The following is a 26,246-nucleotide window of genomic DNA, read 5'->3' as shown; positions in this document are numbered from 1 at the left end:
GCACCAGCCTCTCTGCTGCTGACATTAAAGGAGAAGGAGCCTGTGGCTGCAGCAGGAATTAACCTCAGAACAACCAACTTTCTATTGCACCTGGGACTGGGAATAGCTTTGCACAGTCATGGCAACAAAAACATTACAATATTTTCTGCAATTTAATGGAGTTTAAAGAAGATCCCTTCTATTTTGTTTTTGTTTCTTTTGCTTGTCTTCCTGTCAATTCTTGCCAAAAACCATCACGAAACCGCTCTGAGAACACCAATCCACAAAAGTTGCTCATCCTTCCTAGATATCCACATGCAGACACTTCAGGGTCATAATTGGGCAGGAAAAATGTCTTTTTTTTTTGCTGTAAAAAGCAAAGCAGGGCCTGTGATGAGCTGGGAGGCAGGAGTGGCTGGAGGCGTTGGGAGCTGCCTGAAGATCCCAGTCCTGGCTGCTGTCAGGAATGACAGATGGTGTTTGTCAAGAGGATAGAGATTTACCTTCTTACTTTACCATGGAAATATAGCAGCAAGAACACTACCAACATCCACTATTTTATCCAACAGATTTAAGAAATATATCCCACATTAAAAAAAACCAACAAAAAACAACAAAGCCCAACAGGATTCCTGCAGGGAAACAAAGCACCAGATGCAGCTGGAAATCCCAATTAAAAGAAGCAGTTGTGTTTACCAAGAGACAATGTCAGCCATTGCATGTAATTTATTTTCTCATTAAGGAAATGCACTGAGCACATACAGAGATTACATTCAATACAGATTTATCATCACAGAACCATACAAAGATAAAGATACAATCAATACCTGCTTCCTGTAGCAGAAGAGATTGAAGGAACTGCTTCAAGCTGAGAATGAAATGAAAAATACTTACACCAATTTAAATGATTTTTTTATACAAATGAGACACTGGAGTCCAAATTAACATTCTCAGCCAAGATCTGCTGCATTGTTGCAATCTTTATATTTAACAGCTTTATCAGAGTGGTGCCTAGAGACTAAAAATAGACCAAGCTGCCTTGTCTGAGCCCACCTGAACAAAACCCAGGAGAATCCAGCCAGTCTGAAGCCACAACCTACATGAGATGATGGAAGGATCCACACTGGGAAAGAGCACAGACAAACAAGGAGACAGCTCAGCCCCTGTGACAGCTACAAGGCAGGCAAGGGTTACACTCTGCAGGGAGGGCTCACTCATTGACCTTTGCAGCAGCTCTAGAGTTTGCAACCTGAATAAAATTTTGGTCAATGTGAAGAATTCTACTACACACTGCCCAGAACTGATTTTTCAAAGAATTGTACTGAAAAAAAGTCACAGCACAAAGCTAGAGGAAAAACTACTTTGCCACGTATTTTGTGAGTTCCATAAATTTCATTACCTAACCTTTTTCCTACGAGGCAACTAAAACTAGAACTGGAAGGACCACCTCTACTTCAGTTACACCAGCTGGACTTTCAGCCAGTCCTGTGCATGTTCTGTGCCAGGGGTTGGACCAGATCATCACAGCTGGACATTAAAATCTACAAATTTCACTCATCTGCTTGCCTGGTGCTCTGAGTTTTGGATCAAAGGAGGTAGTGATGCACAATGCCTTCTACTATGTGACCCCTTCTGGATCATCTACTTGGTAAAACTGCCAGGAATGGGTTTATTAAAAATATTGATTTAGTCCCTCTTTACACCTCTAAAGACCTCCAAGTAATTTCATTCACTTTGTAAAATGAAAAGATAGATAAACCACCTCAACTCCACCACATCACTGAAGGAGGAGACCTGTACAGATATATACACTCTTACTCTCAAAGACTGCAGTTTAGGGCAGTGGAGAATTATTTACATAACTGAAGCCTCAAGAATTATAAACTTAAGTTATAATTTGCCTACAAGACAGGGATTAATCACTTGTTTTTAAAACCAGCAGGGGAGATAGATTGAGCCAATCTTTGGATGGAGTACCAGTTCAAAAACAACTTCCAAACTCTTTTTTTCTTCTTCTTCTGATGCTGTGGCAAAATTCTCAAAGGATCAGAAAAGAGAAGACTGGAAGGTGTTTTTTCCAAGGAAATGCACACACAAGCATAGAGAACCATTGAATGGTTTGGGTTGGAAGGGACCTTAAAGACCATCCAGTTCCAGCCCCCCTGTCAGGAACATATCATATACAACAGAATATACCTCCATGCATTATTCTCTTAATCACCTTCTCTTACCAATTTGTATTAATACTAAATCATCTGTATTTCAAGTTTCCTTTTGTCCAGCATGCCAATATGCTCTGAAAGATTAACTTGCTTGCTAGAATTTTCAGTCACCTTGTGCTTGAAAATTTTAGCTTGCTTTTGAATATCTGCCAACAGCAAAAAGCATTTGGCAGCCATTTGCCCTTGACCTCACTACCAGGTTACCTGCAGCCAAGATTTCTCCTTATCCAAATTGCAGGAAAATAAGCAACAGGGCAGCATTCCTTACACAGAGATCAAGACCTATTTAGCAGATGAAACAATTTTTATCTAAACATCTGTCAGGTCTTCCTACAGCTTTTTGCCTAGTGAGATAAATGGTACATGGAGCAACATGATTAGCAAATATTATCACCCCTTGCTAAGAAGGCAGAGTTGTTGCTTGAGGATACTTTTTTTTTTCATTTTGCCCCTCATGTCAGCTTCAACAAGGGGTGCCAGAGCAGAGTGAGGATGAGGAGGGGGAGGCTGCAGGAGCTGGTGACCCTGGGAGCCAGGCTCCTGGCGTTGCAGTTGTTGGAGTAGCAGCAGTGCACGCTCACCCCGGGCGCCCTCGATCCGTCGCGCCTCGCCCGCTCGCAGAAGGACCTGAACGAGCAGGACTTCATGATGCCACCTGCAACAGAGCCACAGTGAGCCCAGAGGGGCTGCAAACGGCCCCCTGCTCCCACCTGCACCCCCCCAGCACCAGCCTGACCCCCCAGCGCTGAGCAACAGCCTCGGGTTTGGCTGCTCATCGCAGGAAAATGAGTACGACCTCAACCAGGCAGCGCACCAACAGCTCCCACTAAAATAACTCTGATTTATCTCAGAGGCAACTGGTGCAGCTAAAATACCTTGGGATGTGCCCAAGTGCAGGGGCTCAGTAGCTTCTGTTCCATCCTAATTTCCAGCTAAGTCACTCAAGCAAAAAGTGGGCAATAGTTAAAATGCTTCTTTTTAGCTTTCCCACAGAGTGGGTGCAGCTCATTGTGGCACACTGACAAATCGTTCCCTGTGGGATTTTGTGACAACAAAACTAGGACTGAGATTCATTAATGGGGTTTATTTTAAGAGGAGACATCTAATTTTGGTTTTCTCCTTAACTTACTCAGCATTCTTCTCTTTCCAACACTGATTATTTCTTTCTTTCTTGTGACAAATGCAACAGGTCTGACACATTTGTGACACTTACTTGCTTGTCCTCTAATGACTGCACAGGCATCTGCGTGGCCTGGGCACTGCTGACTTCCTTGTCTGTTGCAGTCATCATCACTAGAACCTACACAGGTGTAACACTGCAGTGCTTCACCTGGGTGGAGGGAGAAGAGACACTTAGAATTTACGAGAAGTATTTAAAAATATCAATCTTTCTAGTACGGTTTTGAGCACACATTAAAAAATGAAAAAAAAAGCTTTGGAAAATCCAAAGAGTCTGCAAATCTTATCAATGTTTATTTTTTTAGAAATGGGTCAAATATTTATTAAAAAAAAATAAAAAACATCAACCACAGATTACTTAGTTGTTACAATCTGCATTTAAAATAATACAAGAAACATTTGATGTTCTGTAACTGCATCCATATCTTCTTGTAATGTTTTCAGAGCAGAGCCCAAATGTTGTTTTTTTCCCCCTCCATCATGATCTTTGGTCCACAGTACCATGAGAAAGCACATTGTATACACATAAAATCTTACAATGATCCAATTTTCCTCTTCTCCTGAAGTACCAATTCAGCTGGAAAGCACAGCAATGTATCCTGAGTTGTGCTCTTGTTTAAACACCACAACTATACCTCAATCCTCTTTCTTGCCTCAAACTACATGGCATTTTCAAAGGAAGGCAAGCATGAGTTATGAAGATATTTCAAACACCACATTTGAAGCTTGCAGAGCAGAAATCCCACCCTTGCTATCAGTGGGGACATTTGAATCTTTACAGAGGTGCAATTCTGTGCTGCTAACCACACACACAAAATGACCTGAAACCAACCCAGCCCAGGAGAGGAGCCCAGAACAGCAAAGAGGCTCAGCCATGCTTGAGGTAGGGAATGCAAATGAAGTAAAAAAAGGAAAGAAAAAGGAGCTGACTTACTTTTGAGGACCAAAAGGGAGCTGACAAGAAGCAGGCTGAAGACTGTCCACATCATGGAGATCCAAGAGATGCACCATTAGGCAAAGAAAGCAGTTTGTTTGCTATTAGAGCCTTAATGCTTCTCCTCCATCCCTAATCCTGTGCAGAGGATAACTTACAGGATAAAGAGGTGTTCAAGAGTGCTACTTATGGAGCCTATTCTGGTTGCACCTCTGATCACACCAACCTCAGCTCCACCAGCCCTGCAGGCAAATTCTTCCAGGAGCAGGAAATTATTCACGTTTCAGTGCCAGACATGCTTAAAAACCATCCTGTCACCACATGGCACAGCCTCTGACTCCTCCAACAGCCTCATTACATTTGCCCATGGGATTTGCTGGATCAGGGTCAGAGCATTAAATATTTTGGAGGATTAAGCCTATGCTTGAGACTTGAGTGGTCCAAATCCAACACATAGACACACACATATATATATATATTTAGAGAGACATTAAGATATAGACCTAGATATGTGCACATAAGCAGCAGACTCTTGTGACCCACAAAGTGCTCCAAGCAGTGACCCATGAAGTGCTTTCTGTGGAGGAATTAATTCCCAAGAGCATCTGGTGCTGAAATAAGCAAGTAGCAAGTGAAGGACACAAAAGAGAAGAGAGCCATACTTATCTTCAACTTTCAACGAAAAAATTTATTTACAATAGAGAATTTCATTTGTGACATGCATTTTCCTTTTTTTTTTTTTTTAGATTTTATTTTACAAATCAGCAAATGCAGATAAAGTTTACATTCCTTAAGGCAAGAGTCCCCATGCAAGTAATACATGTTTATATTAAATCCAAAAGACATCCAACATGGGAACTCATGTACAAAGGGAAGGCTAGGATCAGCAATTTGTATTTTCTTAGAGAACTTGACAATCTCCCTGATACAGGAACTTTGAGATCAACTTGCTATGAATTATACTATGAAAATGCAAACAATAGCAAGAAATTCTGATAGTCATCTTAGTACTGCATACAATTAAATCAACTTTATTTAGAAAGAAAATACAGTAGTGCATACGAAAAAGTGAAAATATAACCTGTCCACATAAATGCATGGACATCAGTGTGCCAATGGTCATATTGCACTCAGTATCGAAGTCCAGAAATTTGGTTAAAAGTTAGCTTTTCCCCATTTTGGCAATCAGTTCATCACAAATCTTTGTTAATTCTTCTATCTCTTTATTCTGGAAAATAAAATATGAAGTATTATGAAAAGGATTGTTGCATTAAGATGAGGAGGTTTTTTTTTTTAATTTTAATGTTATCTAACTAGTGAGAAAGGTGTGGGAAAATTAACTTTTCTCCAATGCTGAGAACAGGAGATCTATACATACAGATATATGTGCATATATAGTACAACTAAGTGTTCATATTCATAGTACAGCTACATGCATTCAAATAAATGCTTCCTTTCTTCCAAAAACAGCTCCTCCAGTTTGAATAAATCAAATTTAGCACCAAAGCAGACAGCTTCACAGCAGTCATTCCCAGCACTCCACAACAATACAGAGTGGAAATTTGTTTCTAGGCTGCACTTTTCTATTTTTTTTTCATTATTTTCACCTTGCCTTGCAGAGCTGCAAGCAAGGACGAGCTGTTCTGTGCCAAAGCAAGCTCCCTTGGCTGAGCTAGAGATATAAATAGGCATTTCCTACAGACACTTTGGAATTAGCATTGGAATTACAGCTAGCACTAAAAAGGGAAACAGAACCTGAGAGAAAAACCTGAGAACTGAAGCAAGCCAAGGCCTGGGCTGCAGAGGTGCACCCTGAGCTCTGCCCAAGGCTGAGCCAGCCCCAGACACTTGGGCTCAGACCAAACCTGGGTCCAGCTGGGGCACACTGGGGTTTTGCCTTAAAATTTGGGGAGTGCTGCTGTCCCCAAGGCCATTGAGCTGCAGGACAACCCTCAGGCAGAGCTTGGCTCCTGGTTTATTTACCTTTTGTTCCAGTGTTCTCTCCAAGGCATCCACTTTGAGCTGCTCCTTGCGAAGGCTGGCCTGGTACGCTGCCTGCTCCTGCTGGGCCTTGCCTCTCACTTGTGCAATTTCAGCATTGGCTCTGCAAAACACACAGGGTTTGGTCACATCAGGATCTCCACAGGAAAGGGAAGAGGGTGCCCCAGGGTGGACAGCACCTGAACAAATGGGGGGAGAGGGCAGGGCTGCCTTCCTCACAACATCCTGGGTATGTTGTGAGACCTGTCCCTAAACGCTTTTCACAAATCCCTCTCCTGCTCAGCAGGGGCTGCAGAGCCTTTTCTTACTGTCTGTGTTGCTCCCTTTGTGCTTCTCTCAGACATCTCTGCTGAGGTCACAAATATGACTCAGGTGGAAGTGTTTTATGGCAGTTTCCAAACCTAGTCTCCAGTTCAGGGGACTGTACTATGAGTCCTGAACATGATCCCCAGAAAGGCTTAACTGGTCATTACGTGGAGATCTAGAAAAAAGGAACTGGCTAATGGCTTCTTTCTTGATCCTCCCATGAAAATACATTAACAAGTATAAAGAAGACATTACCTAAATATAGAAATTTAAGGGGTTCTGTAGGGTCAGGAGCTGGAAGAAACACAAGCACATTGCAGAAATTCTCATTATTGCATTTCTTTCCACCTCTATCACAGAGCAGCCTGTGCTTTGCATACTGCAGGATCAGTTTGGGATGTGAGGTCCAGCCATGGGAATCTTTCTGCAGCATGAACTCCTGAAAAATGTGTACAGTCCATGCACCAGCCCTGGAAGTGTCCAAGGCCAGCATGGACAGGGCTTGGAGCAACTTGGTCCATTGGAAGGTGTCCCTGCCCATGGGAGGGGGTGGAACAAGATGGTTTTAGGATCCCTTCTAACCCAAATCATTCTGTGAATCCATGACTTGATTACCTGTCCAGTTTTTCCTCAGCATGAATTTTGAGTGCCTGGTACCTCTGCTCCTCCTTCTTCACTCGTGACAAATATTCCTGCGCACATTTCTTCAACACTTCTTCATTCTTAAAAGAGAAGATGACATCAAATTTAAACCAAGAGGTTAAAATGCAGGACAGGCACCTGTTTGTGGGAGCCACACACAACTGTTTGAAGGGCTGCAGTCCAACACTGACACCCCCTGAAAGAGAATATTACACAATGTAAAGAGATTTACAATTTTTCTGTTTGCATTTGATAGCTGGCTGCAATCCTTCACCTGAGGACTATGGTTTGGCATGCAGAACATCAGCATCAGCTGGAAACACCAGTCCTGCCTTCTGCTCAGCAGCACAGCACATTCTGGTCCACAGAACCTGCTCAGCTCTGTTCTTTAAAGGAGATGTTAAGGTGACTGACCTTCCGAAACCCCTCCAGGACTTCTTTCATCTTCTCATATCTCCTGAAAAGATCTGCCAGGGATTTCTCCACTGAGTTCAGATCGGCCAGAGCTTGCTCCTTCTCCACTATGAGCTGCTGAACAGTGTGGTGGGAGACAGATTTCTCTCTCTGCTCATCCTCTGAAAGAAGAGAGGAGTAGAGAAAAGAGAGGTTTTCAGCAGGGTAACAGGAGTAAGTCCACTGAGCTCACTATCATCTACAGTTTTTACTATACTCTGCCCTATTTGTGTATTAGTAAGTTTACAGGATCCAGAAAAGTCAGATTTATATAAAGACACGAGCCTGTTTTGGAAAACAGTTGCTAAATACAGTGATATTTAAATATTTTGATGTTGGGGGAAAATGTGAATGTATCTCTGTACTGATGATTTCTTCACTCTGAACTCAGCTGTTCCCATGAAAAGGCAGGTGTTGGATTTCCCCTGAAGATGCACTAGCTGAAGGAAAGGACATTTATGCACATGCCTAGCACTGGCCACAAGTTATCTGCCACTGTTGATAAATGCCTGTCACCTCCTGGCACCTTCTAATCCTGCACAAACAAGGCACTTTGGTCAGTGCAATTCAATTCTTCCCTTGGAAAAGCAGTGTTTTACCAGCTCTCAGGATTGCTGGAGCAAGTAGCAGAAAGGAAATCTAACATCAGACAGACTTCCTAAGTGTAAAAAAACTGCAAAAAACATCTGCCAAGCTCCTCCTGTGTATAGTTAAATTTGAGCCAGGGGTGGTGGGAAGAACATAACAGGAATACAAATCCATATGGAGGAGGAATTTTCAAGGGAATTGACCTCATAATAAGTTGGAATATCCACGTAACACTGGAAGAAAAGGTCTGGCATTGTCTTCCAAAATGCTGCATTGTTTCCTTCACATCCTAAACTATGATTCTTGTGCCCATGTTTTAAGGGGTACTTTGCATGATACTGAAAGGAAAACCCACCCACAAAACACAACAGTTTCATATTACCATTTTCCTTGGTTTATGACAGAAATTAAAATAAGGTAAAAAGTTCTGTGGAAAAAGCATGGGGCATTTCACAACGTACAACTTTTCCTTTGGGCCTTTATATTTGGAAACATAAAGAACTAAACAAGTTTGGTGTTTTTATTTGAATAGAAGATTTCATCTGAATTATTTATAGTGGTGGTCAGCTCCAAAATGCCAAAGCTGATACTGTCACTTCCCAAACTGAGATTCATCTCTTCCTCTTGCATACTCCATCCAAAAAATAAACATTTTTGTTGGCCTGACCAAGGCTAGAGCAGAGATGATGCCACACTGTGCAGCAGCTCCTGGGCTCCTCTGCTCACCTCTGACAGCACCTGGCTGGGGCAGAGCCTGACCTGAGCTTTTTTTGCTCTGTGTGATACAGAAGATGAAGGTTCTCAGGACCTGCTTGTAACACCTTTATTTTATTGGTGAACAAATGCCTTTGACGTGGCAGAGAAGCCCAGTTGTGTAACACAACATCACTTGGATATATTTAACACTTTATTAAAAAGAAACATTCTTTTCTCTTTTGCTTTCTTAGAGACACCCTGTATTCCTCTGCAATGTCAAAATTAATGTGTTCTCAATTAAAACAAACAAAATTGTTGTCTTTTGTTTATTTTTCTAAAGCTCAGAGGCTGTTTCCTTGTGTTCCAGCAATAGATTTCTTTAATTGTGCTGGAGATTACACCCTGCCCAGATAATTCCAAACCCTTTCCTGGCAGGATCCTGTTCTCTGGCAACACTTCTGTCACTGTAACTCCATGGGCAAGAGATCCATTTGCATCCTCATCCAAAATATTGTAACGTACTTAATATCACATCCCTACTTTTTCTGAGACTTTTGTCTGAGGTATTTTAGCCACTTCCTTACTTGGTTCCAGGGTGATCAGGAAGTTAATAATTCATGTCACACTCCCTCACAGCTACTGAGCTCCTCCTCTTCCTCCCTCCCCATCGTGGGCCCTCCTCTCAGCTGGATCAGCTCCTCCAAAACTCAACCCCCAGCACCATTTAAACTCACTCATGGGAAACCAGGGCAAATGTTACAGAATCCCAGAATGGTTTGGGCTGGAAGGTCCCTTAAAGCTCATTTAGTTCCACTCCCCTGCCATGGGCAGGGACACCTCCCACTGCTCCAGGCTGCTCCAAGGAACGTCCAAGTGATGCTCCCAAACCAAAGTGGTTAAATACAACAAAAGGCAGAAACCTGGCTGGAGGGAGACTAGAGTTTTATGTGATGTTTTCATAGAATCACAGAATGGTTTGGGTTGGAAAGGACCTTCTATTTTCTAAGACTATGATTTAGTTTCAATAAAATGTGCTGGTAATAGTCTGCCAGTCAAATCTTAGACAATTCGCTACACATCCTTAATTCTAAATATGTTTACGAGGTTATGTGATCAAAATATTTGAATTAAATAACTTCCACATCTGCAACACACCCTGCCCAGGGCTCACCAACAATCACAGCAGTATGCTCAGGACTAACACTACCCAAATTGACAGAATGAGAGCAGCACCACGGCAGATCCGCTTTCAGGCTCAGCTCACTACTACTCACACGACTTAATGGGAATGCAGCAAACAGAGAACAAAAGCAAAAGAAACTAAAGATGCAAAATGCTGGTGTGAAAGTTGGTGTAAAGCTTTACTTACCAGGCTTGCCTGTTTTGTTTTTGCAAGCAAATAGCAAGAAGCAACGAAAACGGAAGCAAAATAGAAAAATCGGGAATTGTTAGGAAAGCAGCAAATAAGTAATGCAACAACCTGTAATGCACAAAGCATAACAACTGTTTGTTTTTCACAAGGAGAATCTCATCAGCTATTCAAATGTAAAGTAATAAAAAAAAATCTCATAATGTAAAATCTCATAATGTAAAATCTCATAATGTAAAATCTCATAAATCTCATCATGTATTCAAATGTAAAAATAAGGATACTTTTAACAGGAAAAAAAAGACCAACAAATCAACATTAGAAAGCTGTCAGTGAAAAGGAATTGGGGTGGGGATTTTGGCTGTGAGCCAGGTGTGTGGAGGGTGCAGGAACATTGGGGTCACCCGGGCTCTGCTCCCCGGCTGTCAGAGCAAACAGCACCAAGCACAAAGCAGCAGCACAGCCTGGAAAGCCTGGTCTGTCCTCTCCCCACTCCTCAGAGTAAACTAAAATGTGTTAGGAGTTGAGGCAAGTGTAAGGAAAAAAAAGGGAAAAAAAGATAAAAGCACAAGTAAAAAGATACACCAAGCGACACTAAACAGGGATCTCCACACTGGCAGCTTGCACAGTGTGGCATGAAGTAATCACAGCAGCTAAGCTGGGTAATTTTGAGTTCCATGTATGTGTGACAGCAAATACTGAACCTTCCACAGGCCTTGGAATCAAAGGCAATTGCTGTTTGCAATGCACATTTTTCAGGGCCTTTAGAAGCAAACATGGGCAGTCATATATTGTTAATATGGGACATTTTCAGTATTCATTATGCACACACCAGCCTACAAAAAGCTCAGCAGGACCTATCAACCTCACTGAATATTCATCAAAGGGATTGGTGAAATTGGTTTATGTGCAGTGCCCTTCTAACAGGGCTGTATAAATAGTTCAGAAGGGTTAAATGATGAACAGAAACAGCACAGGCATTTCTTTTGTTAAGATGCATATTCTGCTTCAGCAGTGAGGCATCACTAACAGGTCACTGAAGTACATGCAAATAACAAACACACATTTTTCCTCCACATGTGGCATTCGGATGAGTGAACTCCTTTATCGGAAGGGACAGCAATTTACAAGAAATGGCATGACAAAGTGGGACAATTAGATCCAAAATTTACATTAAATGCAGGGAGAAGCCTCACATTTAACGTATTACCATGCTGTAGGATTTGCATACTGCTCTAATGAACACAGAAAGGATGCTTTCTGTGTAGCTGTTGTTGGTTCAGTTCCTTTGCAAATGGACAGCAAATTAAATTACTTATAGCCTTAGCCCTTAAATACTCACCACAGAGCATCTGAGAGGTTCTGATACTCTGAATCTGAAGTTTAAATCATAGTCAATGGCCCAGTACTTACTGAACCTTCACTTCTTTGCAACAAGAGGAAGTGGCAATGGTGGAATGCACCATGTACACCAAGGCTGTGCCTCTGCCCCAGGATTCCTATTCTGTATCTTACTGTTGCACTGCAGTCTCAAAATCTGATTTTTAAAAAAATCTGTTTCTCAAAAATAGAATGCAAATTTATCTATTGTTTACTGTATGCATAGCTTGGGGAAGAAAGGACAGGTCTTTTGTGTGTCTGTAGGACTGGCCAGGTTCAGAGTGGAAGCCACACCAGGGTATGTAAACCAAAATGAAATAAGTTCTTTGCATACTCTGGTCACTCCTGCTTGAACACTTGCATGATGACAATGACACACACCATGTCAGAAGGCAGCACACTGGCTCAATTGTGCATACAAAAGGCAATGGAGGCATAATACGAGAGAGAATAAAGCCTGGCCTCTTATTAGTGTTTTTTATTCCTTAGTATATATATTTCATTAATTTATTTATTATAGTTGTCATTCTCACAAAATTTATTTGTAGGTCCATTTTACCCTTCACTTGAAATGAGGCTGGGATGCCTCCCAATGGCCAAGAAATCCAGGAAGGCAGCAAAAGCACCAGACACTGGTGCTCTTCTGAGCAACTCTGGCCTTGGAGATCCCAAAATTCCACTCAGCCATTTGTGCTAGTGCCTGCTATAGCCAGACTAATAAAAAGAGCTTTGGAAATCTTAGAGGAGGCTTTAAAATCACATCCCAGGGGCAAGACCTCACGTGCTGAGGAACCACACAAGCCCTGCAACCTTAGGGTTTGAAGTGCTACTGAAGGCAGAGGTTTTTATCTGTGAGACATGCTGTTAGCAAAGGTGGTTTTTAATTACTGAGAGGCAAAGCTTGTCACAATTTAGACTTGAAAGGAGACCCCTGTGTCAGTAAGTAACTGGGGGGGTGGAGGATTGGGCACTTGTAAAGTCCCAGCTGGGATTGGAGTTAATCTTGGTTTTCGTCTGATCGATGCACTTAGCACAGATAATCCCTGTTGCTGTGAAGAGCTAACTTTGGGATCTGCCTTTAAACAGCTGTGAGCTGATGCCTAAGGGGTTTTTAGGTCACTGGAAGTCTCTCCTGGAGAAACCCATGAATTTGAACCTGTTTCCTATGGGCTCTGCTGCAGAAGGGAAAGCCCTGAGCTTTCTGTGTTACCTGAACTGCCCGGGGGCTGCTGGCTATGAGACGAGGCCCTGACTTTTCCTTTTCTGGTGTCCTCAGATGCATTCACAATTCCCTGCAGCATCAGCAGATGCAGCCAGCATCAAAATGAAGCCCACAGACTTCAACCAGGGAGCACCTTTCACAGCAGGAACACCTACCTATCATCTGAGCAATCGTCTTCTCATATTCCGAAACTATTTTTCTGTAAGAGGGAAAACAAAAAAAGAAAAACTTTTGGCAAACAACATCATTGCTCATGCTTACTTAGCAAATAACACTATCATAAACTGAACTGTGGTGCTTTTAAGAGATACAGAACCCCAACACATTTTTATATGTTCTTTATTGCCCAAATAACAAATAAAACTGAGAATTTTAACACTGCACCTGATTTTTAACTCTCCATGGGAATCAATAAAGGTGAGGGGAGGAAGAAGAGATTGCTTTGAAACAGATTCTGTTTTTTGAAACATCACCCATCATGATTATAAACATAATCACACTGGCCTAACTCAAGTATTACGAAGACCCTGGTTTTTCCATTGCTTTCTCCCCTCTTCTCCAAATTTGTGTCGGTTTCTTTTCAATATAAACTTCAAGTAAACTTATAATTGGCATCAAGTAAACCTAACAGTAGTGTTGGCTATCATTCAAACTGTATCTCATCTTCTAAATGAATCTTTTCATGATTAAATGATTCACTACCACTTAAAAGAACAAGATCAAATTATTCAACTATGTAGCACAAAATCCATCATGTCCCATTTCCCAAATCTGTTTTTGAAGCAGAGGTGGCAAAATTCTACTTTTAAGACCGTTTTATTTCGTATACTCACGGCAGGCTTTGAATTTCCTTCTTGAAAAGAGGTTAGCCAAAATAAGCAGATTAAATGTGATTTAGAAAGATGATCCATCCCTTCCCAGAGCCAAATAAAGCTAATGAAATGAGACTAGCTTGATCTGTGCTTTGATTCATGAGCCACACAGGACGGTCTACAAAAAACAAAATTACCCCACACTTCATCAGAAGTGGATATTCCAAACAGCTCACTGGAGTTGGAGTACACCTCTTTTGAAACTCACTTTCACTTGCTCCTTTTTCAGAGCTCTGCTGCAGTTGGTGAGGTTACAGAAAGGATGTGGCAATAAAAGTCAGTAAGAAAAGGAGAAAATTGCAGAGCTCCCACAAAACTACTACAATAACTCCAGAACTGCCTCAAATCTGAATCACAGACAGAGCCCAGAGCCCTGAGAAGGCCACCTGGCCCTAAAGTCAGCAGCATCTCCCCTGCCCTGGTCCTGCAGAGCACTCAGAGAGCAGGGGCTCTAACCCCAGCACTGGGATTTTTCCTTTCAACCATAAATGATGCTTTGGAGAGCAAAGATAACAGCAAGGATTTTGCCCTAAAAGGAAGGGTTTGGTCTCATGTCCAAAGCAGATTACCTCAAAAGCCTGCTGTAAGCAATGAGGATTTTAAAGCTTTGTCATGTCCTTGTGACACAAGGCACCTTTGGGAAGTTTTAGCAACCAAGAAGAGGAAGCCAAGGACTCAGGGTACTCAGGGTAAGGAACACAACATTACAACACTGCAGCACTTCCCAGGGAAGGATTTGCTCCAGATTCATGTCAAAGGCCTCTTTCAGTCCAGGAGCCTAAATAATGGTCATTACAGCTGGGGAACCAAAGGATGCTGCCACATCATCCCTCTTGGGGAGGGCACATCTTAACCCCAGGCTGACACATTACACAGGCTTAAATGCTGCTATTTGAGACACTCAGTCTATTCACTGACTGCACATTTGTAAGGCATAAAACCACCAGAATCTAAGGCTACAAAGGGCCTCAGAAGTCATCTGCTTGACTCCCCTTACAGAGTCATAATCAATCAGACCTCCAAAAAACCATAATTAAGTATTTCTTGCCTGCCTCCAGTTAGACTCTTGGATCATGGTATAGCCCACTGTGGTTCAGCTCTTTGATAGCTACTGCATTATTAAACCTCTCATTCTGGCTTCTGTTCTCTGGAGTGGAATTTCCTGCAAATGATCTTTTCCTGGTAATTTAGATGAATTCAGGATGTTCCAGCTACACTATGCAGGACATGGGTACAGGAGCATTGCTTCTCCTTCTCTGGGAAGTGATGCTTTTGTGCTTGCAGCTCTAAATAATCCCTTCACTCCCTGCTTATCATTATGTCATATCTCATTGCTGCATCTCTAATTTACCACACATGGACTGCTTGAACATTTCAACTTCCAAGAGAAATCTTATCTTGGTGCACATATGTGTATTTATCATTTTGTGACAATATTAGCCAGATTTTTTTCCTTTCATCCACACGTTCCAGGCATGTGCCTGTGGGAAATCTGGCTTGGTTATTGTGGGGTTTGTTTTTTTAAATCAGATTTTCTGGAGGGTGGAGACACACACAAGCAAATTCCTGTGTGGAAGATGAAGGTGCAGAACCACAGTGTGCCAGCTGCTCTGTGTCACCCCTGGCTCTCCCTCCATCAGGGAAAAGGCTGGCAGTGCCCACTGGCAGCCAGCAGACACGTGCACCTCGACACAGAACAGACCAAGCACCACACTTGAGTGTGAGCTGCACACTGAGACATTCCTCACAATCCCTCATTTTGTTCCCTCCTTGTTTGGCTCCCTGGGTTTGACTGCTCACAGCCACTCTGTTCTGTTGCTCCTCATTAAGCATTTCAGGGCTATGCCAGGGCTTTGTTCCCCATCCCAGCAGAGCACAAGGGAGGTGAGAGAACTCAGCTGGGCACTGGGAGGTGGCAAAGAAGAAATAAAGAGGCTGCCCTTGCCTTTTGCAGATGCTTCTCTTAAGATGCTTTGGCTCAGAGCCCCGTGCTGCTGCTATTCCAATCTGCCATGTGCAATTCCTGGCATCCATGCAAGCGTTTGTGGAGCTCTGCACTGCAGCTCCCTTCTACTGTGCTCCCTCCCTAAGCACAGTTTTCCTGGATATAAGTGATTGCTTATGTAGGTCATCACTAGATAGAGAGTTTAGCTTTAAATCACTGAAACTCTTCATTTTGGGAAGAAGCTGGTACTAGAACAGAGGGGATTTTAAAGAAAATATAGTCTCAGAAGCTATTTGTATAAATTATTACTTAAAGGAGGGATGCTAAAATAACGTGACAGTCTCCTTTTCTTTATGAGTTAAGAGGGGGGACCATTTTTTTCTGGTTTTTGAAGGTAGAAAATAATAAGCTTTAAAGACTCCATGAAGTATTTTGTACACTCTCTTTTGCAATTGATGGCTTTCTCAGATTCATATCAATGAGCAAGCCAGGCTCATTGTTTTGTCCTCCTTATGGTCCTACCAACTGAAAAAAAAAAAAAAAAAAAAAGCTGAAAGCTTGAAAGGTTTTTCAACTGACTGAATGGAAGGCTTCAGTGCTTCTTTGAGCAGCACTGCTCACATCATCCACTACAGGGAATTTGTTGTCATCCTCGCAAGAGGAAGGACCTGGGCTGGAAAGGAGGGTCAAACCATGTTCCAGTGTACAGATATTTAATGTACCAGAGGCAGGATGGAACAGAAATAGAACAGATACAACCAGAACAAACTGAAAACTCCGGGTCCTTCTGTCAGCTCTCAAAGGGAACAAGAGAGCAAAAGTCAAGAGAACTATTGCTTAACTTAAATCAACCTTAGTGTGTGCAGCAATTAAAAAATCATCTTAGTTCAAAGAAAAGGGTGTAGAATCTCCCTAAAAGCCAACATTGATAGTCCAGAGTGGTTCCTTTACAAGAAATGCTTTTCTCCTGACACTGGCTTGATTTCTATTGTTGAACAACCTTACAATGATGTCCTGGAGGCAGCCTGTACTACTGCAAACCTGCATGTTCTTCCCTACATCCCCTCCTTTTTCCAAGCAGAACTACTTATGGAGAGTGAATTTAATGTGCATTTAAGGTGCACCCCCCTGCCAGGTAACTGGCAGGTAACTCTGCAGGTAACTCTGCAGGTAACTCATCCTGTCTGCAACAAGAACCTCACCATGCAATCCTAGTGAGAATTCACACACCAACCAGAGGAAATCCTTCCATGGCATTAACCTGGAGTAAAACCTCCCTTATATCTCAGTATTCTGAGGGTGTGAATGAGATTAGCAACACAGAAGTTTTTCATGATTACCCTGAACAGTGGTGCCCACCATACAGAGAAAAGACAAAGGATCAGTTCAGGATCAGTGCAAAGCCTTAAGTTAAAAATAAAGCTAAGCAAAACAATTGTATGAGCGTGGTACTCTGATGTCAGGCTGAGATGAGGCTCTCTGACAGAGTAATCAAGTTAAAAACCCACCTCATTTCCATCACTTCCCTTCTGCTTTCTTCATATTTCTCTTTCCACTCAGATACTTCCCTTTCCTTGGCCACAATCTGAAACAGAAAACAAAGGGAATAAACCCCACTGGATTATACCCATTTATTCATTGCTACTGTTAGCCACACTAATATGATACACAGCTTTGTAAAATACATCATTTTATTCCTATTTCAAGCAGCTTACCCTTTTTATATAATTATATAGCAATGTCAAGATGCACAGTGTACACGTGAGGTTTAATACCATAAAGATTTATTTTGATATCATATCTGCTTTTCACATCTGTAAAACAAGTAAAACTTGCAGTGTAGCACCTTTTGCTTTAGCGTGGCTGAGGATGGTTCCAAGAACAGAACGACATAAAACAGAACAACATAAACAAGAACAGAACAACATAAAGCATTTGGGAGAAAACAGGCAAGAAGGGAACAACAAGGGGCAGGTTTTTCCTTTCCCAAGTTGTGGAAACTGTTACCTCTGCTCTGGCCAGCCGTAGTGCAGAGTCCAGGTCCTGCTGGGGGTAGAGCAGAGCCGTGGTGCTTTCTGCATCTGAGGCGCCGATGCGGGAGTACAGAGCACTTTTGGAGATGGAAACATCTGCTGGGATAGCAGGTTCTCTCTGTGGGTTTGGTTTTTTAAATACAAAGAAACAAGCCATTAAATAGGTGTTTAGCTCATGGGTTTTCTGGGTGTGGTGCTAGGACTAGAGTTCTGTGCACCTTTAAATTACAACACAAACAAGGAGTTCTGAATTCAGCAATCATAAAATATACATTTGAGATCCATAAGAAGCACCAGGAAAGTCATATTACCTCTACAGAGGGAAAATAAAGACAGCACTTTGTTATCAATATTTTAAAGTCTTATCTTAGAAAAGGTACTGTTTTTCACCACAACATCCACAAGAAATGCACATCAGCAGAAAGAATCAGATTTGAAGGCAGAAAGCTTGTTATGGTCCATTAAAATAAATCAAGAAACCAGAAGCAAGAGGACAGCTCACTTTCTTAGGTCTGGCCTGTCAATACATGGCATCTATCATAAAGAATACCACAGAAAAAGTGTGACTATGCAGGTGACACTGCTGCCCCACTGGTGTCCAGCATGCGATTAGTCAGTTAAATGAGGCTTTTTTTGCAGCTGTCAATTTTGCTCATATCAGCAGCCCAGATTAAATAAGGGAGAGCAGCATGTGAAATGAGGAGAGCAAAGAACAGGAACGTGACACTGAGATGCAGGAGATGTCTCACAAACAACTCTCGATGCAAACAACCCAAGCTACAGCACATAAAAACTGAGGAGAGATTCCAAAGGATGGTCCACAGAACCCAGAATGGTTTGGGATGGAAGAGACCTTAAATCCCACCCAGTGCCACCCCTGCCATGGCAGGGACACCTTCCACCATCCCAGGCTGCTCCCAGCCCTGTCCAGCCTGGCCTTGGGCACTGCCAGGGATCCAGGGGCAGCCTCAGCTGCTCTGGGCACTGCCAAGCCCCCACCACAAGGGCTGGACCATGAGTGGGGAGGAAAATCAGGTTGATCAATGCCTTTTTCCATTCACTGATGGAAATGGATATTCAAATCCTGTTTTCCTTGCTGCTGAAAAGGGGATAATGTATTTTCCCAGTTTACCTGTTAACTTTGTGTATAAAACAATGTATTCTGTTCATTCAGGTTCACTAATGCTGTAGCTAAGTCTTTAGGCTTTATCTGCAATAATTAAGACTAGTAATCAAGAATATTTCAATTATTTTTTACAAAAAAGAGAAAATAATTATTTTTCTTGTATTTTATTGATATGGTTTTGTTTAAGTTGTTTTGTTTGTATTTTTTAGAAGAAAATAGCAGAGTCACTCTCTAGTGACTGAAGCACAGGGATGTGAAAGGAGTAGATAATGTCTGGATTAAGGTTCAGTCCTCATTAATTTCAACATCACATATTCTTGTCTCAACACTGGTAAAGGAAACTTTGCCAGATGCTATTCCATAAAACAGTTATGCTGTTCCTCACAGTTCTTCTCACACTGCCCAGCATCACAGAAAGCATCCAAACCCACTGCTCATGTTGTTGTAATCCCTTGTGAGTTCTTGTATCACACCTGACTGAAGAAGCTGTATTAGAAATTGTACACAATGCACACAGGACCAGATGTTCTGGATATCACATCTGTAAAGAACATGAAGAAACACTAACAACATTAAAAGACTAGACAAGAAAGTTTAATTAGAACAAGAATAACCTAAACAGTACTTACAGAACACCTCACTGCATCTTCATTTACAGGAGACTCTCACTAATTTACTTGGTATTTTTTGTTTTTACACCTAGGAGTCAATTGACTCTTCTGGGATTTATGGAGCAGGCTATCCCTTCTCTGTTTTTGCTACCTTTAACATGAACATCCAAAATAAGGATCAATTCTAGCAGAATTAGGAGGTGCAAGCTCAAACTCGGTGGATTTTCCTACCAGAAGAAAAACCATTCCAAGATCTGTCAAAACTGCACAGTCTGTGCTCTTAAAAGTATCTTCCAATGTAAAACAACTACATAGGAAAAAAATCCACCTGGAATACAAGCTCAGACACCTCTGTAAATGTAGAAATAAAAAAAAAAAAAAACTACTCCCTCCTTAATCACAAAGTAGGAATAACTGAGAGATAAGAGAGGGCCATTAGATCATCAAAGCTGTCCTCCAAAGAAAGGCCACCCCTCAGATTGATCTGTTGAACTGCATCTGTCACATTTCAAAAGCCTCCTGCAGCTTAATTTGCTGGATCTCATAAAGAGATTGCTGGAAAATATTCATTGTGCCAAGAAGAAACACAGACGTTTTTTAAGCTCATATAAAAACATGTCCAAGTAACTGCTGGGAGGATGACAATTTTTAAAGAAAAAGATGTTTAGAGCATTTAGTATGTACTTATAGGTATTTTTATGTAGTGCACAACAGATCATTAATACAGTTATGTTTTCTCTAGCTCTCTTTGCATTTGATTAAATTGTACAAAACAATAGCAATAATGACATGCAGAATAGCTTGAAATTTCCAAAAAATGACCATAAAAACTCTTGGAATTTAACCACTGAGCAGAAATGCTTGTAGCAGTGGTCCAGCCAGTGTTGCCCTAACTCTGGAAACACCCTGCACAAGTCACAGCTGGGCTCTCTGGCAGGAGTAACCAGTAAAAGTCATCATGGTTTTACTGCAAAAGTCAATTTTACAGAGCTCCTAACTGATGCATAACTCAGTAACTGTTATTTGCTGCCTGCAAAATATTCCTACCCCGAGAAAATAACAGCACCTGACCAACAGGATGATGGTATTACCCAAAATAACCCAATAATAATGCTTTAACATCTAATTGCTGAGAAGGTAAGCAGTTAATTGGGGTAATAATCATCACAGGGATTTGTAAGTCACTAAACCTCGCACAGAAAGATTAGAGTCTTCAGGGGGATTACTACAAAATGTAGGTCACTGCAATCTTAGTGTAAATATTTGAGAACTCAACACACTTCCCTTCCCAGCACCTTTCACAGAGACCAGATATCTGACCAGAAGGGAAACAAATGCACATCTATTAACCAGCTGCAGTTATCTCACTTCCAGGAGGTCAGAGAGGAAGAAAATAAGAGAAATGGAAGGAAAATGAAAACTAGTTTTTATCACAGCAGTTCGAGAAATGTGTGTTTAGCCCTGCTGAAAATGAGGCTGCCCTTTCCAAGCCCCTGAAATGCTGCCTGGGTGTGCATGGAATGATGGACTCTTCTGACTGATGTGTGAGCAGACAGGTCAGTGCAGGCAAAGTGAGAGCTACTTGTGCTTGCAAATACATGGAAAGCCAAGGAAAACCCAAGCAGAAGTTTTCTGCCTGTAAAGTTTTGCTAAAATCAATGGCATTGCTGCTTGAAGGAAATAATCCTTCTCCACTACCATGAGAGGCCCACAAAGCTGTAATGCACTAATCCCATTTTTGCCCATGCCTTTCCTTTCAGTTTCTATTTTCCTTGGATTCTATCTCAGCACCCACAGGTGCTGGACTTAAAAAATTACCTCACAAGATCCAAATGGAGACTGTTCAACAGAAAAGAGTTAATTCACCTCAACACTGGAAGACAGAAATACTTGGCAATGTAAAAGTAGATGACTGGTCCTGCTGTTGTTTAAGTCTGTGACAAGAAATTTGGGAGTGGCCAAATAACTCTCCTGTGCCTGAGAACAGCACATCCTTATTCTCACTCCTAGTGCTAGCACAAAGTGCTAGTATTTAATCTTTATTTTAGGTGATTTAATTTGTCATAACAAGTGCTTCTGTCTTTATTTATCATCCTATTCTTGTTACCCATCCAGTCATCATTTAGCAAATGTTAAATGTAATTACATAGCATTCAGAAAATAACAGAGGCCAGCCATCCAGAAGGGAATTCTGCCAGGAGCATCCAAATTTAAGTCACTGCAGTCATCTGCTGGTTTCTGTTCTACTTAATCCAGGCCATCAGTCCCTGTAGGTCACAAGGGGTGTCATCACAGGCTAATTTAACACTGAAATAGCAAAGCTACACAAGGACAAAAGTCCTTCCCAGCCTAACATGACACCCATGGTGTTGGGCTACAAGCATTGCTGGGCCTGGACCAACATGGGGCACTGTCACCTTCAAAAACTGCTGCCAGTTCTCTGTCAGAGGGGGGAGTTTTGCCTGTTTTTCTCTCCTCACCTCTGCTTATCATTTTGGTTTTTTTTGTTACACACATTAATGACATTTTCTAAAAAGTCATATGAAATCTCTTCCCCATTTCTAAGTTCTAAGGAGTTCAAAACTTGTCTCAACAAAACAAGGTGCTGTGATGATGCTGAACAGCATCTTTAAAATGTAACCCCACATTCTGTAAAACTTCTGCACAATCTCCCCTGGGTAACTCACAAGTATTCACAAACACACAAATGCATTCTCTTCAGTCTAAAATAGTACAATTTGTGAGTTTCTGAACAGCTGGCTGGTTGCAGAAATGCAGATTTTAAGCAGAAGTTTTCTGTATAACCCATGAAGAACATCTATGTAATATTATGTGTTTCATCTCAGGTGTTTCCTGATGCTGGAGGTCCTGAATCCTTCATGTTCCAGCAAAGTGTTGGGAGGACAAGGAATTTGAGAGAGAGTAAGGAGGCAGAGAGCATCTAGAGAGGATCTCAGCTCATTCTCTTCCAACACCTGACACTCAGGACAGTAAAGCAAAGGGACACAGTCACATATAGGAAAATTATTTTTGTTTTTCCTCCTTTGCTCTTTATGTTCCTCATTATGGTTTCAGCTTGGTTAGTCCTTCTAATGAAGACAACAGCATGTTTTTCTTAATTAAATAAAAGATTGTAACAACATACTCTAAAATAGTTTTAAATCTGTGAGGAATGTGTTTACCTTAGTAAATATATGTGCACAGGAGAAACAAGGTGGCTCCTGGGCTATTTAAGGTATGTGAAATAAATCAAAGGTATGTGAAATAAATCATTGTTTTCCACAGGAGTACAGTTAACATTAAAAAAAAAATCTTTACTTTTATGAAGTAGCTACTTAATAGCTGATCTTTAAAGCACCAAGAAATTCTACCCTGAAACCAGCCCAAATGCTCCAAATGCTGTTGTGATGCAATGAACTCCAGATCATTTAGGACTGGGCAAAGACTTTGGGCTGACCTATTAATGGACAGTACAAGAGGAAGGTTACTGGAGAAGGGCATGTCAGTAGCACATTCTCCTCAATTGGAATGAGATGTCTCACTGCAGCAGGACACTGCCATCCCATTCAGCTGATAGCCTTTTCCAAGAAAGCCACCAACATTTATGGAATGACTATTTTGGCTTTCCAAACACAGTGAGTTCCACGTGCATCCCTACAGCAGAGCAAAGCATCACTGTGAGGCACAACCAGCCAGCAGGACCTGGAAGTAGCAATGAAAAAAAATAAGATTTAGATCTTTATGAATAAAGACACATTGTGATGTGAGGCCTTTTTTCCTGGCGAGTTCTGCAGCCCTTCCAACCCTGCTGCAGTCCCTTTCTTCAGATGCCTGAGGGCAAGGTCGACTGATTTCTTCACTTCCAAACATTGAGGGTCAAAGGTGTCTGACTTCAAGCTGAAAATACTATCAGAAGACAAAATGTCCTTATGGCCAAAGCAGGCCTGGTATTCTTCACCATCAAACATTTTAGGACAAATCTTGCTTCAGAGAAATGACAAACACCACCTGGGCCGCAGAGTCCACCTCCTGCTGAAGGAACGCTGCTGCTTCTTGCCTGTTGTTAATTGGGGTGTGAGTGGGGTGACAGCATTTCTGTGTCAGCTCTGCTGCCAGCATGCTCCTGGTGTCCCCCCAGGACAAGCAGCACTCGGGCTGTGCACACTCACACACACAGGGCAGGCACAAAGCAGGTACCTTGGAGCGCAGGGAGGAGAGGGCAATCTGCCTGGCTAACTTCAGAGCTTCTATCCTCATGGCAGCAAACTCTAGCTCCTCCTGTCCGAGGGTTTGGTGGGGGAGTCCCCCACAGGGAAAAAAATGTGGTAAGAACATGGTAAGAAATGTCTGACACGCTCAAAAATGGGTTGTTAAATTTTAACGTGTAACTCAGATAATTCCTGGGTGACAAACACCCCAAATTCCTCTCATGGTCAGGGCAGTGATGCAAAAATCCAGGGCTTGATTAGTTTTGAGGTAGCTGTGCAGAAAAATATTGCTTATTAGGTGATCAGTATGAACAACACTTCATGTAAAAGAAATGATTTCTGAAGCTAAATCTTTATCACAGATTCCTCTCCTTTCATTTCCATTTTATGTGAATTTATGCCACATGTCAATCTTAGTTCAACCTTTGCCTTTTTTAAAATTTCACTGTAAATATTCCAGAAAATATGTCCTGACATACAGAACTGCTCTGCAGATCCATTTGCTTTTCCTAGAAGAAACCATGCCAAATTCTGCATTAGAGAAATTACAAGAAAAACAAAGCCTGATTTTCATTTCAGCAGAATTAGGTCCTGAATCTCAAAAAGTTAATCTATACATACAGACTTACTAAGGCCAGATGACAAGACAACTCCCCACACATCAAGTCCTGTGCTCAAGCTTAAAAAAATTTGCTTTAAAAAGACTTCTGGAAAATACATACATTAGAGGTACATAGGATAGGTGTTGATGAAATTTAAGGTTATGGATGATATGAATTACATGAGTTAAAGTTCCTCAAGTCTTTGAAAGGGAAGAGTTACTTTGGAAAGAATTAAATAATTATTTTAATTCTTTTCCACATCGCCTCCAAGCCTCCTTCCACCCCTTTTAGATGAGGCAAAGCATTCCTTTGCCTGTGTATGGACAAACAGAAAGAAAAGGATATTTATATTTCTGCTACAAACCTGAAGTTTCTGAGCAAATATTGGGGGGTTCTTTTCTGCCAGGTCAGGATCTAGGTATTCAGGCTGATCACATATTGAGGCTTTCTTAGATATCCTATTGAGAAGAGCATCAGCAGAGACAAAGGAGTCTTCAGGAGAAGCCTGAAGGGTAAAGAGGAGGCTGAATAAGCAACAGAGATTTTGCCCAAGCTGTTCGGGACAAAAGCAAAATGCAAAATTTCTGGAGGAAAATGATTCCCAAACTCTTATATCATACAGGACTCACGATTTCAATGGCCTCTGGAGTTGTTCCCAGAGTCATGGGCTCCAGGTCCTTCTGCTTGGCCTTGTCAGGGGGCTGTAAATGTCCCTCTTGGCTGGCAGCGAGGACTCGGGAAGCTGGGTGCGGGATTTTCATGCCAGAGGACTGCTGGCCTTCAGGGTCTTCAAAACTCGACCTGGAAAAAGATTGTGCACATGTTTTCAGGCTTCACAATTCTGCTTCTGGTAACAGCTGAGCAAGTCCTCTTCATCACTTTCATGTGTATATATATTAAAAATATATTTATACACACATTGTTTCAACTCAATTTTACATCATTATATCTCGTAACACTTTGCAATATCCTTTCAAAGCACTGCACTGGAGACATCAAAATAAAACCAGTTCCATCAGAAATGTCACATTTCTTCAGTATTTCTCACTTGCCTTTTTACTCCTTTCTCACTGTGACCTACCTCTCTCCCAAAACACAACTCTTACTCACAAGAACAGATGTCCTTGACAAGCAAAATTATTGGAAGTAAACACAACTCCCATATCCTGGTCTTATGAACAAGAGCCCTTGTTCAGAAAGTGTATCCAGGGAAAACCAAGTGAAAAACTGCAATTAACAGATTTCTACACTAATGTGAAAATTACCTGAGTATTTGAGGAAAAAGCTTTAAGTAGGAGGCCACTGCCCAGTAAAACAATTGCTACACTGGCTATTTAGTTAAAATGTGAAGGAGAAATCCATGTCCTTATTCCCTCCTGAAACTTGTATCTCTTTGCCCTCTGTTCTCTATCATATGTGTACACAGATGGGGATCTATTTTTAAACAAATAACTTGGCAGCACAGAGGCACAGAGAGGAAGAAGTTCCTGTGAATGTGCTCTGAGGGTAACCCACTCCCCTGACAGGCTCTGCTCACTGTGACCTACCCTGAGCAGGGAGTTGTGGAGTCAGACAATCTGATGGGAGGTGATTTCACTGGGCTCTCCTGCTGTGCATCAAACATTAGGTACAAGGACTGCTTCTTCTGGGTGCTGTCATCCTGCTGGCCACAGGGAAAGAGAAACTCATTAAGCAATTCAACCATTCTCCATTAAAGATAATTCAGGTCACTGAAGCCTTTAGTGAGCAAATGAGTTGACAGAAAACTAATAATACAGGGTTGTAATGCTGATACTGAGATGGATCCTCCCAGGAAGAAACTATTAAAGGACAGAACCTAAACAGTTCACTCTTTGTAGTGGCTCTTCTTCTCCCAAT

At 41.7% G+C, this 26,246-nt stretch overlaps 2 protein-coding genes across 6 annotated transcripts in view; both read right to left on the bottom strand.

Moving 5' to 3' along the window:
- Positions 1–333: 333 nt before the first annotated feature.
- On the bottom strand, positions 334–4,830 carry LYPD5 (LY6/PLAUR domain containing 5). The gene is made up of 3 exons (XM_071446333.1): positions 4,315–4,830; positions 3,415–3,531; positions 334–2,856 (listed from the first exon to the last, which is right to left on the bottom strand). The coding sequence occupies exons 1-3, from the start codon at positions 4,367–4,369 to the stop codon at positions 2,654–2,656; spliced, it is 375 nt and encodes a 124-aa protein (XP_071302434.1). The 5' UTR covers positions 4,370–4,830; the 3' UTR covers positions 334–2,653.
- A 146-nt stretch (positions 4,831–4,976) lies between these two features.
- The window catches only part of TACC2 (transforming acidic coiled-coil containing protein 2), a 57,779-nt gene continuing 36,509 nt past the window's right edge, over positions 4,977–26,246 (bottom strand). For 2 of the 5 annotated variants that reach the window (XM_071446324.1, XM_071446328.1), the window contains 10 exons: positions 25,916–26,031; positions 24,989–25,169; positions 24,733–24,873; positions 17,796–17,939; positions 17,297–17,373; positions 13,127–13,170; positions 7,678–7,838; positions 7,237–7,343; positions 6,298–6,418; positions 4,977–5,542 (listed from right to left, as the gene is read on the bottom strand). In XM_071446324.1, the coding sequence (XP_071302425.1) occupies positions 5,477–5,542; positions 6,298–6,418; positions 7,237–7,343; positions 7,678–7,838; positions 13,127–13,170; positions 17,297–17,373; positions 17,796–17,939; positions 24,733–24,873; positions 24,989–25,169; positions 25,916–26,031 (1,158 nt within the window). In that variant the 3' untranslated portion in view covers positions 4,977–5,476. The remainder of the gene's footprint in view (positions 5,543–6,297; positions 6,419–7,236; positions 7,344–7,677; positions 7,839–13,126; positions 13,171–17,296; positions 17,374–17,795; positions 17,940–24,732; positions 24,874–24,988; positions 25,170–25,915; positions 26,032–26,246) is intronic. The other 3 variants (XM_071446326.1, XM_071446327.1, XM_071446325.1) reach the window with 2 other exon arrangements.

Source organism: Agelaius tricolor, unplaced genomic scaffold (genome assembly GCF_023055355.1).
Source record: "Agelaius tricolor isolate 1412-34295 unplaced genomic scaffold, bAgeTri1.0.p SCAF_22, whole genome shotgun sequence".
Taxonomy (NCBI): domain Eukaryota; kingdom Metazoa; phylum Chordata; class Aves; order Passeriformes; family Icteridae; genus Agelaius; species Agelaius tricolor.
The sequence above is the reverse complement of the archived record's forward strand: the minus strand, read 5'-3'. Positions and strand labels throughout refer to the sequence as shown.